The 17,548-nt window shown below is 47.3% G+C and overlaps 2 protein-coding genes across 4 annotated transcripts in view; both read left to right on the forward strand.

Moving 5' to 3' along the window:
- Nucleotides 1-931: 931 nt before the first annotated feature.
- On the forward strand, nucleotides 932-1,147 carry LOC130864965 (general transcription factor IIH subunit 5-like). Its single transcript, XM_057755842.1, has one exon. The coding sequence runs from the start codon at nucleotides 932-934 to the stop codon at nucleotides 1,145-1,147; it is 216 nt and encodes a 71-aa protein (XP_057611825.1).
- A 14,519-nt stretch (nucleotides 1,148-15,666) lies between these two features.
- Nucleotides 15,667-17,548, forward strand: part of Fubp3 (far upstream element binding protein 3) — a 51,300-nt gene continuing 49,418 nt past the window's right edge. For 2 of the 3 annotated variants that reach the window (XM_057754999.1, XM_057755000.1), the window contains exon 1: nucleotides 15,667-15,848. In XM_057754999.1, the coding sequence (XP_057610982.1) occupies nucleotides 15,765-15,848 (84 nt within the window). In that variant the 5' untranslated portion in view covers nucleotides 15,667-15,764. The remainder of the gene's footprint in view (nucleotides 15,849-17,548) is intronic. The other variant, XM_057755001.1, reaches the window with a different exon arrangement.

Below are 17,548 nucleotides of genomic sequence, written 5' to 3' on the forward strand. Positions count from 1 at the left end.
AGTGACCTTTGAAGTCTCCAAAAGGAGGATGGAACTCCACAACGACGATTCCTTCAGGACTACGATAACACCACTAAGCTGAAAAACACCACCTAAAGATTGGTTTGGGACTACAAACTGCTCAGAACAATTTCAAGGTGGCTAGCTGAGATGATCCAGCCTAACAGGCTGCTCCAGCCAGGACTGAGACAAGCCCTGCCCTTTCCCATTACACAGAGACTGGACAACACATGATACAGCTGTCTCTCTCCAGACCTGGCAATTGTCCCAGATTTTTTTATAAGATCCCCTAAAGATACTGTTGTCCCAGATAGCAGACAGTAAATTTAAGAACACAACACCCACATTCCCAAGAGGTGGGTTTTGGTCCTTCAATGGGCTATGGATATTTGTCATTGTTTAGGGGGATTGGTTACAAGTTGCTGTTGGTAATGATAAGGAAAAAAGTTAAACAAAGGAAATTAGATTCAAGGTTCTTGTTTTGAAAAGAAAAAGAGGGGAATATAGCCATGATAGGATAAAAGGGTAGATTATTGAATCTACTCTGAAAAGAAAAATGGAGGATATAGATATAAACATAGATATAATAAGATAAAAGGTTATTTATTTAGTCTACTTTTAAAAAGCAGCTACATGTTTTATATTAGATTGGACTTTTGTATACTGCATACAAATTTTGTATACTGATACAAATTTGAGATTTTGTTAGAACATACTGCACATACATTTCTACTCTTGTTCAAGGTATTGTACCTATACAACTCATTTAACAATGTAATGCGGCAGACGCGGTGATGCGCGCATGCACAGCGCAGGCGCAGTGGGGGCGACACCATAAAGGTTCCTGTACCTGTGGGCAGAGGAAGGCTGCAGGCTCTGAGCCACTTGGAGCATATCCTTGAGGTCGTCTGCACCGTGTGCCTGGGAAAAGATGGTCAAGGTCTTGAAAGGAGTGCTCATAAAACGCCATCCCGCCATGAAGCAGTTCTTGCTGTGCTCGGATGAGTCCAATGCCTTGGGGAAGAAGTTCATCATTCAAGACATTGATGACACACATGTCTTTGTCATTGCAGAGCTGGTTAATGCCCTCCAGGAACGAGTAGGGGAGCTGATGGACCAGGATGCCTTTTCTCTTCCCCAGAAGTGAAAATGCTAGATGCTGAGTGCTCAGAAACTACAAACCACAGACATGGAAGAGAGGCTATTCAGTGTCTCACACAACACTTAGACTTTTAATGAGCGTTTTGTGGGAAAGGCTGCAGGATCATTTATTCAGACAAAAGCCCCTAACTGAATTTGTTGGACCTTAAAAAAATCTTAAAGAAGAACTAACAATTGGCTGTAATTTAGCTTTTATTATTCTTTATTAAAATAATCACAATCATGCTGGTTGTTTGTAAAGGCCCTTGCCACCAAGCCTGACAGCCTGAATTTGATCCCAGGGAAGGGAAGACCTCTATGGTTGTCACCTGACCTCTGCATGTACCCCTTCCCACACAGACAAGCAAATGTAATCAGATATAATCATAAATGATTTCCCTACCTTTTTAAACACCAATTAAATACATCAATAAAAACAATGTAATGCAAATTTCTAGTCCTTGAAAATTATTATTACCAACTGCTTAGGATAATAAAGAAATGCAGGTTAGTAGTTAATCACCCATTATAACAGAACTTGTAGTCACATTAAGTACGTTTTCAAGGTTAAACAAAGATATATTTTAGGTAGCCAGGTCATCTTCAAACACTTCAGAGATATATGTAATATAATATTTAAGATGTTTTAATAACATCTGTTCAAGATGGGCAGTGGTGGCGCACACCTTTAATCTCAGCACTCGGGAGGCAGAGGCAGGTGGATCTCTGTGAGTTCAAGGCTAGCCTGGTCTACAAGAGGACAGGACAGGCTCCAAAGTTACAGAGAAACCCTGTCTTGAAAAATCAAAGAAAAAAAAAAGATTGAGAGATGTCAAAAGATAGTTTTGGATGATAATGCAAGTTGTGACAGAAAGCAAATTAGATACAAAACTTTGGACTCACCAAGATAGGAGAGATATGGAGTATTTTCTCTGAACTTGTCAAATGCAAATGGACTAGACATTGTTGATGTATTTATTTTCTCTATATATTGTATATAGTTATCATACTTATTGAATATAGTTTTCTTATATTAGTTATAGCCTTCTTTTTTGTTTTAGACAAAAAAGGGGAAATGTAGTGGTATTTCATTTGTATTTTAATAAATAAAGCTTGCTTGAAGACCAGAATGCAAAACAGCCACACCAGTCAGTCACAGAGGCCAGGCAGTGGTGGCACACACCTTTAATATCAGCAGCCATACTAGTTAGCCATAGAGGCCAGGTGGTGGTGGTGCACCCCTTCAATCCCAGCACTAGAGAGGAATATAAAGCAGGATGAGCTAGGAATTCACTCTCTTTCAGTCTAAAGATTTCGTAGAGGTAAGAGCTCCCTAGTGGCTTGACTGCTTTGCTCGTCTGATCTTCAGGTTGAACCTCTATCTCTCTCTGGTTTTCTATTATTCACGCTACAATCTTCCCCAGTGTCTGCTTCAGTTGTTGCCCTGATATCCCTCAATGATGGATTGTGGCCCAGAAGGGTAAGTCAAATAAACCCTTTTCTACCGATTTTGTTTTTGGTTCAAGTGTGCTGTCATAGCAACAGGAAAGCCAACTAGAATGTCACCGCAGCACTAGATGGCCAGTGTCCTTCTCCTAAGGAGGTCAGGTAACAGGGTCACATCCTTTTCTCAATTTGATATCTTCAATATACTCTTGGGCCTGGTTTTCTTTATTTTATTTATTTCAGTTTTATTACTGGGGGAGGGGGGTTTCGTGCTTGTGCCAAGGCACCCAAGTGGAGGTCAGAGGACAGCTTTTTGGAGTCAGGTTTTTTTTTTGTTTTGCCTTTAGAGACAGTCTCTCTCTTATGTTTCTGCCACCATGCACACTCTAAGCTAGCTGACCTTGGTGCTTCAAGGATATCCTTCTTGTTGTCATGAGTCCCACCAGCCGTCTCCCAAATAAATGCCATGGAGACGGCTTATTAATTATGAAAGGTCAGCTGATACCTTAGGCTTGTTTCTAACTAGCTCTTATAAGTTAAATCAACCCATTTCTGTTCATTTACCCGCTGCCATGTGGCTCATGGCTTGTTACCTCATCTCCTACATGTCATGTTTCCTCTGTGTCTAGCTGGCAATTCTACCTTCTTTTTCCCAGCATTCTCATTGCTCCGAAAGTCCTGCCTAGCTGTTGGTCATTGAGCTTTTTATTAAACCAATCACAGTAACATATCTTCACACAACAGCGTCTATCTCCACCTCCCATCTCACTGAAGTGCTAGGATTGCAGAACACCACTACATCCAACTTTTAAAATACCACCCCCCCCCCGTGTGTGTGTGTGTGTAGGGGCACACATGTATCACACCCTGTATAGGGAGATTAGAAGACAACTTGTGGGGTTCTGTTCTTCCTTCCATGGTGTGAGCTCCAGGGCAAGCTCAGGTTGTCAGGCTTGGAGGCAAGTGCCTTTACCCACTGAACCATCTTGCCAGCTCCCCTGCTCTCATTTTGCTGAACTGGTTGTGGGGTTTCCTACTCATTTTAATGCCCACCCAGCTACCCCGTGAAATGGCCCCTGAGGTTGGTGTGTGCACTCTTGGCTTGTTGCACATAAAGGGATCAAACAGCAAATATTCTACAGCCTGCTGTTTTCTCAGTAGCACAGCCTTTCCCAGACACAACAATGCAAGTCTATAACCCCAGACCTCAGGAGGCCAAAGGCATGAGGGTCAATACAAGCTCCAAACCAGCCTGGTCTATGCAGCAGGTAGACAAGCCAGGGCTTATAGCAAGTTCCTTTCTCAACAAAACAAAAGTCAATAGGGTTTCTCTGTGTATCCCTGACTGTCTTGGAACTTGTTCTACAGACCAAGATGGCCTCAAACTGAGAGATCCACCTGCCTCTGTCTCCCAAGTGCTGGGATTAAAGGCGTGTGCCAGCCACTACTTCTGGCTTTAAAAAAAATCTTTTATTTGATACTTGTCAGAGTCAAAAGAAGGAGGGGGACAGTCCTCTGGACCAAGTGATTGGCAGATACATGCCAAGACAAAACATCCCTTGTGCCTAGCACACATGACACACCTGTAATGGGAACACTTGATAAATTAAGGCAAGAGGATGAGGAGCTTGAGGTCATCCTTGGCTACATACGGCGTTCAAGGCAAAGCTAGGCTACATGAGTCCTGGACTAGAAAAGAAAAGGTGGGGTTGTGGGGGTTGGAGAGATAGCTCTGGCTAAGAGCAGCTGCTGCTCTTGCAGAGACCTGCAGCCCCCAGTTCCCAGCACCCACACGTGTCCTCTTCTGACCTGCCTGAACACCAAGCATGCACATGGTCCACATACATGCATGCACACACTCGTGCACATAAAGTAAAAGCAAATCTTTTTGTTTTTAAGAGATTGAGTACTTGCAACTAACTAACTTCTTATTGGTCTACTGGGACTCTTGACATCTGGAGGTTCATCCTTTCTCTCCTAGTCCTTATTTACTCTGTCTTTGCAAACAAGCCATAGTCGCTGGGTCTGAACACCCCCAAGCCTCAGGGTCTGAAAGAGGAAGTGGCGCTTCTCCTCCACCTATCCAGCTTGGCTTGGGGAGAGGCCTCTCTAGCAGGTCATCTATTTTTCCTTTAGACTTTGGAAGATGGCTCAGGAAACCTTCTGAGCCCAGGCCTTGAGCCCTGAATTCTTTGTAAAAAGTGATGAACAAGAAAAACCAGAAAGGCTTGTGTTACAACAACCCAGGCAAGACAAAGGTCACTTATGATTATCCTGCAGCCAGGCAATATATTAGGAGCCCCCAGGTCAGCATAAACCTAGACCTCAGGGGGTCTACTCCTTGGGGCACCTGAGCCACTGATTTGTGCAGAAGATGAATAAATGGCAGTCAGGGGTACCGTGGCACACATCTACAGTGTTCACACTTGGGGGGTACCATGGCACACATATACAGTGTTTACACTTGGGGTACCGTGGCACACATCTACAGTGTTCACATTTGGGGGTACCGTGGCACACATCTACAGTGTTCACACTTGGAGGGTACCATGGCACACATCTACAGTGTTTACACTTGGGGTACCGTGGCACACATCTACAGTGTTCACATTTGGGGGTACCGTGGCACACATCTACAGTGTTTACACTTGGGGTACCGTGGCACACATCTACAGTGTTCACACTTGGGGTACCATGGCACACATCTGCAGTGTTCACACTTGGGGTACCGTGGCACACATCTACAGTGTTCACACTTGGGGTACCGTGGCACACATCTACAGTGTTCACACTTGGGGTACCGTGGCACACATCTGCAGTGTTCACACTTGGGGTACCGTGGCACACATCTACAGTGTTCACACTTGGGATACTGTGGCACACATCTACAGTGTTCACAGTTGGGGGTACCATGGCACACATCTACAGTGTTCACATTTGGGGGGTACTGAGGCACACATCTACAGTGTTCACACTTGGGGGGGTACTGTGGCACACATCTACAGTGTTTACACTTGGGGTACCGTGGCACACATCTACAGTGTTCACACTTGGGGGGAGGGCCTGGGACCAGAGGTTGAGCTACACGGTGAGTTCCAGGCCAGCAGAGATATGAAGTGAGACATGACTCAAAGCCCAAATAGTGGCACACATGAGTGTGAACGCAAGCACACTCGTGCCACAGTGTGTGCGGAGATCAGAGGACAGTATCTGGCAGTCGGTTCTCTCCTTCCACTGTGGGTGTTAGGGATTGAAGCCAGGGCATTAGCTTCACATGGTAAGTGCTCTTCCTCACTGAGCTGTCTCCCTGGCCCACTGTGTGTGCGATACTGTGAGTCTATCTGCAGTGAGTGAGGCCGGTCACAGGGGTTCTAGGCCTGCCTGGTCAGGGCCTCCTGGGAACACCGTTTTCTGGTCTCAAGCTGACTGTTGTGCTTGGCTTGCTCCTGGCCCTGCTATCAGGGAGAAGAACAATGAATGCTTTACCAGAATAAGGGTGCCATGAAACAGGAAAAACTCAAAGCTTCCAAAGAAAATCCTAAGTCTGCAACCGCAGGAAGGAGGAGGAAAGGACCAGAGCTGCTCCTGGCTGAATTAAGGCCTTGCTCCCCACCCCTCTGTCTTCCTTCTCCTGCTTTCTTTCCTTTGGTTGTTTTTCTGGGGTTTTGTTTGTTTTTTTGAGACAAGAGTTTCACTGTGTTGCCCTGGTTGTCCTGGAACTCTCTCTGTAGACCAGGCGGCCCCCGAACTCACAGAGATTCACCTGCCTCTCCACCTGCTGTGTGCTAGGATTAAAGGCGTGTGCCACCACTGTCTGGCCCACCTTGTCTTTTGATGTAAGGTTTTTTGCTACATTTGGCATTCTCCCATCTCCACCTCCTCAGCACTGGGGTGGCAGACATGCCCTTTCATCATCACGCCTGGCTCTAATGTGTGTGCTGGGTGCCCCCCCCGCACCCCACCCCCCCGACACCCACCGAGCATCACATTCTTTCTCTCTCAAACAAAACAGAACAAATCATGTTGTGAGATATTTGTTTACACAAAGATGTTAAAAAAAAAAGTCTCAGCGTCATCATTTGGGGACAGGCAGTCCCGAGAAAGTCCAACAAGAAAGTCCAACTACATAACCACAAAAGAAAAAAAGGAACAAAAACAAGACAAAAAAAAAAACCATAGCAATGACAACCAAAATCATAAAACAAAACAAGCAAACAAAAAATATTGAATCTACAGGGTGGTGGTGACTCATGCCTTTAATCCCAGCACTCGGGAGGCAGAGGCAGGCAGGTCTCTGTGAGTTAGAGGCCAGCCTGGTCTACAGATTGAGTTCCAGGACAGCCAGAGCTACGCGAATGACACACACACACATTGAGTCTGTTTTGTGTTGGCCAGGTACTCCTGGGTGTGGTGCCTGCCCTAGGGTGTGGCCTGACACTCTGGGAGAAAACTGATTTCCACTTTCCTAGCAGTTATTAATTGCGGAGCTTCTTTGTTAAAGGTGGGACTTGGTGTCTGCTTCCCTCTCCCAGTGCTGGGCTTCTGTCTGGTTTGAGCCTGTGTAGGGCTTGTGCATGCTGCCACGGTCTCTGTGAGTCACGTGTGCGTCAGTCCTGCTGTGTCTAGATGACTGTTTCCTTGTGGTCATTCTCCACCTTCAGCTCTTCCGTCTTTCTGTCCTCTCCCACATAGGTCCCCAAGCTTTGTGGGGAGCGGTTTGACAAAGACTTTCCATTTAGTGCTGAATGCTCCAAAGTCCCCCACTCTCTGCACATTTTCCAGTCATTGGTCTTGTGTTAGTTCCCATCTATTACAAGAAGCCTCTCTGATGTTTGCTGAGCAAAGTAGTGATGTAGTTTCTGTTCTGGTGGAAGCTGCACCCCAGCCCCTGGCATCCATATACCCAGAGTCTGGAATGTTCAGGTGGAAGCTGCACCCCAGCCCCTGACATCCATATACCCAGAGTCTGGAATGTTCAGGTGGAAGCTTCACCCCAGCCCCTGGCATCCATATACCCAGAGTCTGGAATGTTCAGGTGGAAGCTTCACCCCAGCCCCTGACATCCATATACCCAGAGTCTGGAATGTTCAGGTGGAAAAAGTTCCATCCCAGCCCCTGGCATCCATAAACCCAGAGTCTGGAATGTTCAGGTGGAAGCTTCACCCCAGTCCCTGACATCCATATACCCAGAGTCTGGAATGTTCAGGTGGAAGCTTCACCCCAGCCCCTGACATCCATATACCCAGAGTCTGGAATGTTCAGGTGGAAGCTTCACCCCAGCCCCTGACATCCATATACCCAGAGTCTGGAATGTTCAGGTGGAAGCTTCACCCCAGCCCCTGACATCCATATACCCAGAGTCTGGAATGTTCAGGTGGAAGCTTCACCCCAGCCCCTGACATCCATATACCCAGAGTCTGGAATGTTCAGGTGGAAAAAGTTCCATCCCAGCCCCTGGCATTCATATACCCAGAGTCTGGAATGTTCAGGTGGAAGCTTCACCCCAGCCCCTGGCATCCATATACCCAGAGTCTGGAATGTTCAGGTGGAAAAAGTTCCATCCCAGCCCCTGGCATCCATATACCCAGAGTCTGGAATGTTCAGGTGGAAGCTTCACCCCAGCCCCTGGCATCCATATACCCAGAGTCTGGAATGTTCAGGTGGAAAAAGTTCCATCCCAGCCCCTGGCATTCATATACCCAGAGTCTGGAATGTTCAGGTGGAAGCTTCACCCCAGTCCCTGACATCCATATACCCAGAGTCTGGAATGTTCAGGTGGAAAAAGTTCCATCCCAGCCCCTGGCATCCATATACCCAGGGTCTGGAATGTTCTGGTGGAAACTCTACTCTAAGCCTGTTCCCCCATCTCTCTCCAAACCCTGCTGCATCTTAGTAAGCCCACCAAATGATGACACCCCCCCCAGAGATGCTCAAGACCACTCCCACAGGGTACTTAAATTGCCCCCCAGAAAACAGATGCGTAGTTTTCTTTTCCATCTCCTCTCTTGGGGGCTGGAAAATCATCTGGGAGCATTGTATCTATTAAACCTGGGCTTTTTCTAATTCTGATTTGGTCTGATTTGGATTGTTGCATCGGCAGAGAGGTGCAGAAACTTTTCAGAAAATGGAGAAGGGGTGTTGCTGCTGCTGGTGCACACCTTTAATGCCAGCACCGGAGAGGCAGGCAGATCTCTGTGAGTTCGAGGCCAGCTTGGTCTACAGAGCAAGTTCCAGGACAGCCAGGACTACACAGAGAAACCCTCTCTCAAAAAACCCTCTCTCAAAAACTCTCTCTCAAAAAACCCTCTCTCAAAAACTCTCTCTCAAAACCATAAAATGACGTTTGAAGTCTGCTTAGAACCTCCACATGTACACGCATACATCTCTTCCCACACACCTACAAATGTGTACACACACAAGCACCACACACATACACATATTTACAAAAGGAAATAAATAAATTTGCGGGTCATATTTGCATATATCTGTAATTCCAGCACTCAGTGGGGGCATGGAGATAGTGAGTTCAGGCCAGTCTGAGCTGCATAGTCATACCAGGTCTTGAAAAACCAAAGGCTAGTTTGATGGCAGTCTCCTTTCACCTTAAAAATTCAAAAAAAAGGGGGCATTATTTTGTATATGGATTGCTTTGCATGCATCTATGTATGTGTACCATGTGTGTGCTTGATGCCTTTGGAGGTCAGAAGAGGGCGCGAGACCCTTTAGAACTACAGTTTTTCAAGTTGGTGCTGGGAATCTAACCTGGGTCCTCTGCAAGAGCAACAAATGCTTTAACCACTGAGCCATCTCTGCAGTCTCAGCAGTCACCTTTAATCCTAGCAATTGGGAGGCGGAAGCAGGCTACATAACAAGACTCTGTCTCAAAAACAAACAAACAAATAAACAAAACAAAACAAGGATGAGGGATGTAGCTCAGTGGTTGGTTGAGTTGTTGCCTGGCATGTGCAAGGTCCTGATTTCAATCCACAACACCACACACACACACAGACGAGAGAGAGAGAGAGAGAGAGAGAGAGAGAGAGAGAGAGAGAGAGAGAGAGAGACCAGAAAGATGGCTCAGTAGGTAAAGGCACTTGTCCCCAAGCCTAATGACTTTGGATCCATGTGGTAGGAGAGAACTCCCTCAAGTTTTCCTCTAACCTTAACCCTCAAGTACATATACCCACACACAAATAACAAATTAAAAAGGAAGGGAATTCCAGCCTATACCACACACTGTTGTTACATGAGCAAGCCTTGAAAGCAATATGCTACATGAAGTAAGCTGGGTACTAGCAATTATGACCTTGACTTTGTCTGATGGCCCAAAGTGGTGACATTCATAAGGTAAGCAGGAGAGTGGTGGCTCTGGGTGAAGAGCAGGCAGCTAGTCATTGCTAGCTACAGTGTTTTCTGAGATGCGGAATTCTAGAGATAGGTGGAGGTGGTGGCTGACAACACCTTGAATGTTCTTTTGGGGGTGGGGAGTTTTAAGACAGGATTTCTTCATGTAGTCCTGGATGTCCTGGAACTAGCTCTTATAGACCAGGCTGGCCTGGAACTCACAGAGATCCTCCTGCCTCTGCCTCCTGAGTACTGACATTAAAGGCGTGTGCCACCACCGCCCAGCACCATGAATGTTCTTAATGTCCCTGAACTGTGAGTGAAAAAAAATTATTACAACAGCAAATTATATGTTATACATGCTATACACAACATAAAACTCAATTTTAAGCATATTTTCATTAAATTAAAAAATTCTGATAATAGCAAGTATTGGAGCTGGGGATATAGCTCAGTCGGTTAAGTTTATGTCTAGCACACACAATGCCCAGGCTAGATGTTCAGAATTGTAATTACCACCTGTGATCTTAACACTGGGGAGGCAAAGGCAGGAGGGCAGACATTCAGGGTTACCCATGGCTACATAGAGAGTTTAAGGCTAGCCTTGGCTACAGGAGACTCTGTCTGTTTTCCTTTTAGCAGGCTGGAGATGAAAGTTATTAGTGAACCACAATAGGTAAGGCACAGACTCAGCACAGGACTGCAGGGCTTGCTATCTGTGGATGAGACCTTAGCTAGGGATAGATTTGCCCCCACGGCCATCAGGGATGAGCTGCTTCCCAGAGACCATGTTCTCAAGACCATCTGCACTAAACTAGGTGAATCCCCTCTGCTTTGAGATACCACAGTGACCACGGAACTTGAACCTGGCAATACACAGGGCTATAATCACATGTTCCACATTCTGCAGCATGGTCAGATGACCTGACCAATGTGAACCCTGGTCACCAGTCCTGGAGCTTCCCAAAAGCACTCTACATACCTGCCAAGAGCCTTGGTTGGGGACACAGTTGAGATCAGAGACATGAGTATCCACTAGAAACCGTCTCCAAGATGAGAGACTCGTCTCTTAAAGACGGAGCTGGGAAGGGGCTGGAGAGATGGCTCATCTATTAGAAGCCTTCACTACTTTTGCAGAGGATCTGGGTTCGGTTCTCAGCAACCACATGGTGGCTCACAATCATCCTCATCCTCAACTTCAGTTCCAGAGAATCCAATACTTGCCTCTGACCTCCCCAGGCACACACAAACATGCAAGCAAAACATTCATACATACAGAATAAAATAAATATAAAAAACATTAAAAATAAGAAGTTAATGGCTGGGCGGTGGTGGCGCACGCCTTTAATCCCAGCACTCGGGAGGCAGAGGCAGGCGGATCTCTGTGAGTTCGAGACCAGCCTGGTCTACAAGAGCTAGTTCCAGGACAGTCTCCAAAACCACAGAGAAACCCTGTCTCGAAAAACAAAAACAAAAACAAAAAAAAAAAAAAGAAGTTAAAAAAAGAGTATAATACCAAATGTCACAAAGATAAAGAGTTGCCCTATTTGTTTGTTTTTGTTTTTGTTTTTTGAGACAGGGTTTCTCTGTAACTTTGGAGCCTGTCCTGGAGCTAGCTCTTGTAGACCAGGCTGGCCTCGAACTCACAGAGATCCGCCTGCCTCTGCCTCCTAGGAGCTGGGATTAAAGGCATGTGCCGCCACCGTCTGGCTAGAAGCCCCATTTTTAAACTGTGTGTCGTATGTATGTATGAGCAGGGAAATGCACTTGCCACTGTGTGGATGAGGAGGTCTCAGGGCAACTTTTGGGAGTCAGTTCTCTCTTACTACCATGGCTTTCTGGGACTGGCCTCAGGTCTTCAAGCCTGCTCAGCACGTGTGTTTACCACCCAAATCCCGCCCAAACATCTCTTTGGCCTGCAGTGAGAACTCTTGCCCAAAGCTAGTAGAATGCATGTCACACTTGGGAGAAACTATCCAATCTGAAGAGCAATTTGCCTCTGTCAAGCAAAGCCAAGGCAGCACACTAATTTAACAAGTTTAGCTATCCAGATATTCTGTTTGCCTTAGCATCACAGGTGAGCTGCCATGCCTAGCTGGCATTTATTTATGTGGGTATTAGGGTTTTGAACTCTGGTCCTAATGCTTACACAGCAGTTCTCTGAGCCATCTCCCCAATGTGCTCTCTCTCCTCTCCTTTTTTCTTCTCTTCTCTCTCTCTCTCTCTCTCTCTCTCTCTCTCTCTGTATGTGTGTATGCTCACATTTACATGCATGGGTGTTGGCGCTCACCTTTTCACTTCCACCATGTGGGTTCCAGGAATTAAACCTAGTGGATGAGCTTCTGGGCTAGATTTATTTACATGTTATTATTATTTGTGGGTGAGGGGAACACGCACATATCACAGTGCATGGGTAGAGGGCAGAGGGCAGCTTCCAGGGGTCAGTTCTTATTCTGCTATGTGTATACTGAAGATCAGATGCAGGTCATCAAACCTGGCAGCAAGAATCCTTATCCACTGAGCCGTCTTGCAGGATCTCACTCTGTGGCACAGGATAGCCTAGAACACATTGTGTAGAGCAGGCTGGCCTGAACTTTCATATATCTGCCTGCCTCTGCCTTCAGATTGCAGGGATTAGAGGTGTGCACCATCACACCTAGAAGGATGAAACATTTCAGTGTCATCAGTAAGACAGAGAAAAATAGCTCATTTACTTAAAATATGGATGTGTGTGCTGTTTGTCTGACTGCATGAAACACATGTGAAACCCAGAGGTTAATGTTGAATGTCTTCATTTGCTGTACACCTAATTTTTTTTTCTCAAGACAGGGTTTCTCTGTGTAACTGCCGTGGCTGTCCTGGAATTTATTCTGTAGACCAGGCTGGCCTTGAACTCGTGGAGATCTGCCTGTCTCTCCTTCCTGAGTGCCGGGATTAAAGGCGTGCACCACCACCCCTTTAATCTTTCTGAGATAGGACATCTCACTGGAACTGATGCTCCCCACTTTGTCTAGGAAAATCGTCCTGTCTCCAGGTCTTGGTCACTGTTCTGTTGTTGTGAAGAGACTTCATGACCACAGCAACTGTTATAAAAGAAAATATTTAATTGGGGGCTTGCTTATAGTTTCAGAAAGTTAGCCCATTATCACCACGGTGCAGAGCATGGTAGCATGCAGGCAGGCATGATGCTGGAGCAGTAGCTGAGAGTTCTACACCCAGATCTGCAGGCAGAACGGGCCAGTAATGAGCTTTTGAAACCTCAGAGCTCACCCCAGTGATGCACTTCTTCCAACAAAACCATACCCCTAATCCTTCCTGAATAGTCTACCAACTGGGAACCAAATATTCAAAGATGTGAGCCTATGGGGGCATTCCTCATTCAGACTCCACATTCTAGCCCAAATTCCTCCCAGCGCCCGAATTACAGGCATGCACTGTCGCGCCCAGCCTTTTACTTTAAAAAAATGATTTTTTATTTGTGTGTATGTGTCACATTTGTGTGGTGCTCATGTGGGACAGAAAAGAGTGTCATGTCATTTGCAGCAAGACTTTCGGGAAGTTTAGAGCCACCCGATGTAGGTGCTGGGAACCAAACTTGGGTCCTTAGCAAGAGCAAAACCTCTTAATGGATGAGCCATCTCTCTAGCTCCAAGTCCAGAACCACGTAGTTTCTGGAGGCCTGTTGGGACCGCATATTTGAGCAGCAAGCATTTACTTTCCTGGCTGAGCTGACTCTCCAGCCAAAGAAATAGTTAATAACAATCTTAGAGACAAAGTCATCTATAACCACAGTGTGTATGGGTTCCGTTTGTTCTTTTGAGACAGGATCTAGCACAAGCTGGACCTACTTCATTGTATATCGGAGAGTGACCTAAACTCATCCTCCTGCCTCTGCCTCTAAAGTGCTGGGATTCTACCGCAGCAGACGCTCGGCTTCTGCAGTTAATGTCGAAGACTTTTCCCCTGTCCTCTTTGGACAAAACTATTCTCATGTGTTCATCGAACAAATAAAAAGTCAAGCAAGTGCAACAGGGGGTTTATAATAAGTGTTAGATAGTGAAATCCAGGATAGTAGAACATTCCACAGTGGCCTGACCAGGTGAGAGTCATTTTCCCCTTCTGTCCTCCAGAGATAATTGACCAGGCTAGAGAGTTACTCAACCAGAGGAACCAGAGGGTGAACCAGAACCTGGCCGTCCTAGTTAAGTGTTCTGTGACCTTTGCAATGCAATCCTTCTGGCAGTTAGTGTCTTTACCCCACTTCTGCTTACACAGAGAGCCAGCGGGAGTGTGGAAGAGTGGACATTCTTTCCTCAGAGGTATAAACAGTAAGCAGGCGCCTCACTGATAGGACGTCAAGCAGAACCGTGCCTGCCTGTGAGGCTGAAACTGTGAAACAGTGAAAACCCTCAACCATCCAGAGCCATGCTGGCTCCTGCTTCCAGGTGGTGAGTACTCTGCAATGGCCACACTGCTCATTCATGCTTCCCTCCATGTTTTGAAACGATCTGTCTAAAAGTGATCAATTTCAATTTTTCAACTTGGTTATTCTTTTATTTTGTCATAATTTAGGAATTATTCCGCTTCAACATTATTCAATTCAAAATGACTTTCCTAAGCACATCCTTCCTATGTGCCAAACTCTAGGAATACAGGTCAACACAAGAGCCTCTAGGGTGGTGAGATGGCTCAGTGGGTATAAGGGCTTGAAGCCAAGCCTAACGGCTTGAGTTTGATTCCTGGGCCCACACGGTAGAAGGAGAGATCCAACTCCAGCAAGTTGTCCCCTGACTCCACATGCATGTGGCAACACATTCATACATGCACACACAGAAATGAAGGAAGGGGGGGGGGACGCAGAGTCTCAAGTATCTAGCCCAGGGTGGCCTAAACCTCACTATCTTAACTCAAGATGACCTTGAACTCCTGACCCTCCGGTGCTAATCTGCCTCCCAAATGTGTTGGCAAGTGAGCTGTGATTTTTTTTGTTATTGTTGTTCCAACAAGATTGAAGGCAGAAGAGCAGTGTTCCAAAGTAAGACTCCTTGCCTTGAGAAATTACTGTCACTTCTTTTTCCCCCCCAGGCCTTCAGACATTCCGTGAAGGCCTCTTGTCTCAGCAGGCCCGGAGGCAATGATGGTCCTATGGTATTTCCTGTTCCCCTAGTGAAAGAATGTGAAAGAGGACACCAAGCTGGCTTTCCAGCCAAGGTGGCCTTCTTGAGCGGTGTTCGCAAACCCGTTCCTGGCAAACGGATGGCCAGTCCTGGGGCAAAGGCAGAACACTGTCATTCTGGACTACTGAGCTTCCTAGTTCCACGTAAAAATGCTCGATCCTAGTCAATGCAGCACACCACGGCTACTGGGCGGGGGGGCGGGGGGGTGCCAGTGCACCTCGATGCTTGGGTGAGGTGTTGGGAGAGCCACGTCTCTCTTCCATCAGGTGCCAAAATCTGACAGCGGGAACTTGGCGGCCGCACTTGCGTCCCGGCAGCCGTCACACAGTAACCCAAAGCCGGGGACCCAGGACCCCTTTGGAGGGTGGGGTCGCGACCCGGCCTTCTTGACGGACAGCCGCCTCGTGCGCTGGGCAGGCCCCCTCGCGCAACGACCACGCCCCCACTTCCGGCCGGACAGCGGTCACGTGCGTTGAGACCCCGCCTCACAGACGCGGCTTTTCCCCAAATCTATCTCTCACTGAGCGGGCAGTGCCTTCCCTTCGCTTCCCTTCCGCCGGAAGTGGGGCGACTTTCCCTTTCCGGCTACGGGTCCCGGAGCGGAGCGGGAGGCCGGACCGGGGGAGCGGAGCGACGGCGGCGGCGGTGGGGTCGGCCATGGCGGAGCTGGTGCAGGGGCAGAACGCTCCGGTGGGCATGAAGGCTGAGGGCTTCGTGGATGCCCTGCACCGGGTCCGGCAGGTACGGGCGCGGGAGGCCCGGGCTGGGGGCGGGAGACCGCCTCGCCGACGCCTAGGGTGGGCTCCTGGGACGCGTGAGGCCCGGGCGGTTCCCTCAGGCGCCCCAGGCCCGGAGGAAACCTTAGGCGAGAGCTCCTGGCGCTTGCTCGCCCTATTGCACCCACAGGTCTGCCAGCCGGGGTTCAAATCCCAGCAGCTCCTGGTGGGCACTCGGCTTTAGACCCCGGGCATCCATCTCACGCCCTAGACGTAGCTCCTGCAGCCGTGGAAAACTTCATCTTCCCCTTGCTGCTGCATTTCAAGCGGATTGGAGGAAATTCGAGAACATTTTATACTTAAGAGGGTTTTTTTTTGTTTTTTTGTTTTTTGGGGTTTTTTTTTGCAGAAAGGAGAGGGGAGGTGTTAAGTGGGTGGTCCCCAAGAGTTCCTTCTGCCGATTAGCCCGCCTCTGCTGGGAAAAGTGTGGGATGGACTCGCTCCGAGCGTGAAACTTTACCATCTGGCAATGTCGTGCGTTTTGTCAGTGAAACTGGTCATTTAGAGGACTTGAGCTTCCCTGGAGAATGAGTGTGGGACCTCTCTAGCTCCTGGCATAGTGCCTAGAACAGAATTGTCCTTGTATCTTGCCTGAAACTTAGTGACAAGTTACCCTGACGCTCAAACTTCCCTCTGTTCAGTGATGTTTATCTTCTCTGACTTTGTAAGCTCTCTGGTTCTTTGAAAGCTGGGCTGTAACTCATGACGGGTTGATTCCTAGCAGAATGCCACAGGGCTCGTTCTTAGGAAGTCCTCACCTGTGCACGTAAAAATGGGGCCTTTGTAGCACCTCCTAGTAGTCCTGCGAGGGAACTCTACCAGTCTCCCATAGAGTTTGCATAGTACTCATGGTTCTGTAGACAGTATCTTGGAGCCTAACACTTCCCAAATGTTGGGCTCACCCAAAATCTTCTCTAGGCCAACCAGTACAATAGCGAGCATCCGTCTGTCTTCTTTAGAGTTACTCACCAGTTAGAATGGATGAACATTCCACCCAGCTCTCTGGCCACCACTCTACTCACTGGCACTTTCTAGTGTTTTCTTCTGCCAGACAGGGTCCTGAACCGTGTTTTGTACTAGTTGGTAATATCTACTGGATTTCCCTCTATGCCAGAGTGTTGGTTTTCTGTGACCCCTACCAATTAATCACTGCTTTAGAAAGTTCAGGTCTTTTGCTGTGGCCCTGTAGTTGAACATAAGAATTATTCATTTATTTATTTATTTATTTATTTATTTATTTATTTATTTGAGGCGGTTTCTCTGTTTAGCCCTGGCTGTCCTGGAACTTGCTCTGTAGACAGGCTGGCCTCGAACTCAGAGATCTGCCTGTCTCTGCCTCCAGAGTGGTAAAATGAATTTTTAAGCATTGCTAAGACTCTGCATCCCTTAACTTGCTCAAAGGGGTGCCTTCTGGTAAGTGCTGCCTTAGTGTGGAGCGCTGACGAGGGAAAACGAACAGCATTGTTCTTACTTCTGAAGTACACCAATGTCTGGAGCAGTAGTCAGCCCAATGCCGTGCGTGAGTTGCTTCTGAGTGGCAATAGCTGGAAGGCCGTGCAACCTTTGGATATGTGAAAGGGATTTTAAAAAGAGAGAGCCTGGCATAGTAGCGCACGCCTTTAATGCCAGCACTCAGAGGCAGAGGCAGGTGGATCTCTGTGAGTT

This window comes from Chionomys nivalis, chromosome 22 (assembly GCF_950005125.1).
Source record: "Chionomys nivalis chromosome 22, mChiNiv1.1, whole genome shotgun sequence".
In the NCBI taxonomy this organism is placed as follows: Eukaryota; Metazoa; Chordata; class Mammalia; order Rodentia; family Cricetidae; genus Chionomys; species Chionomys nivalis.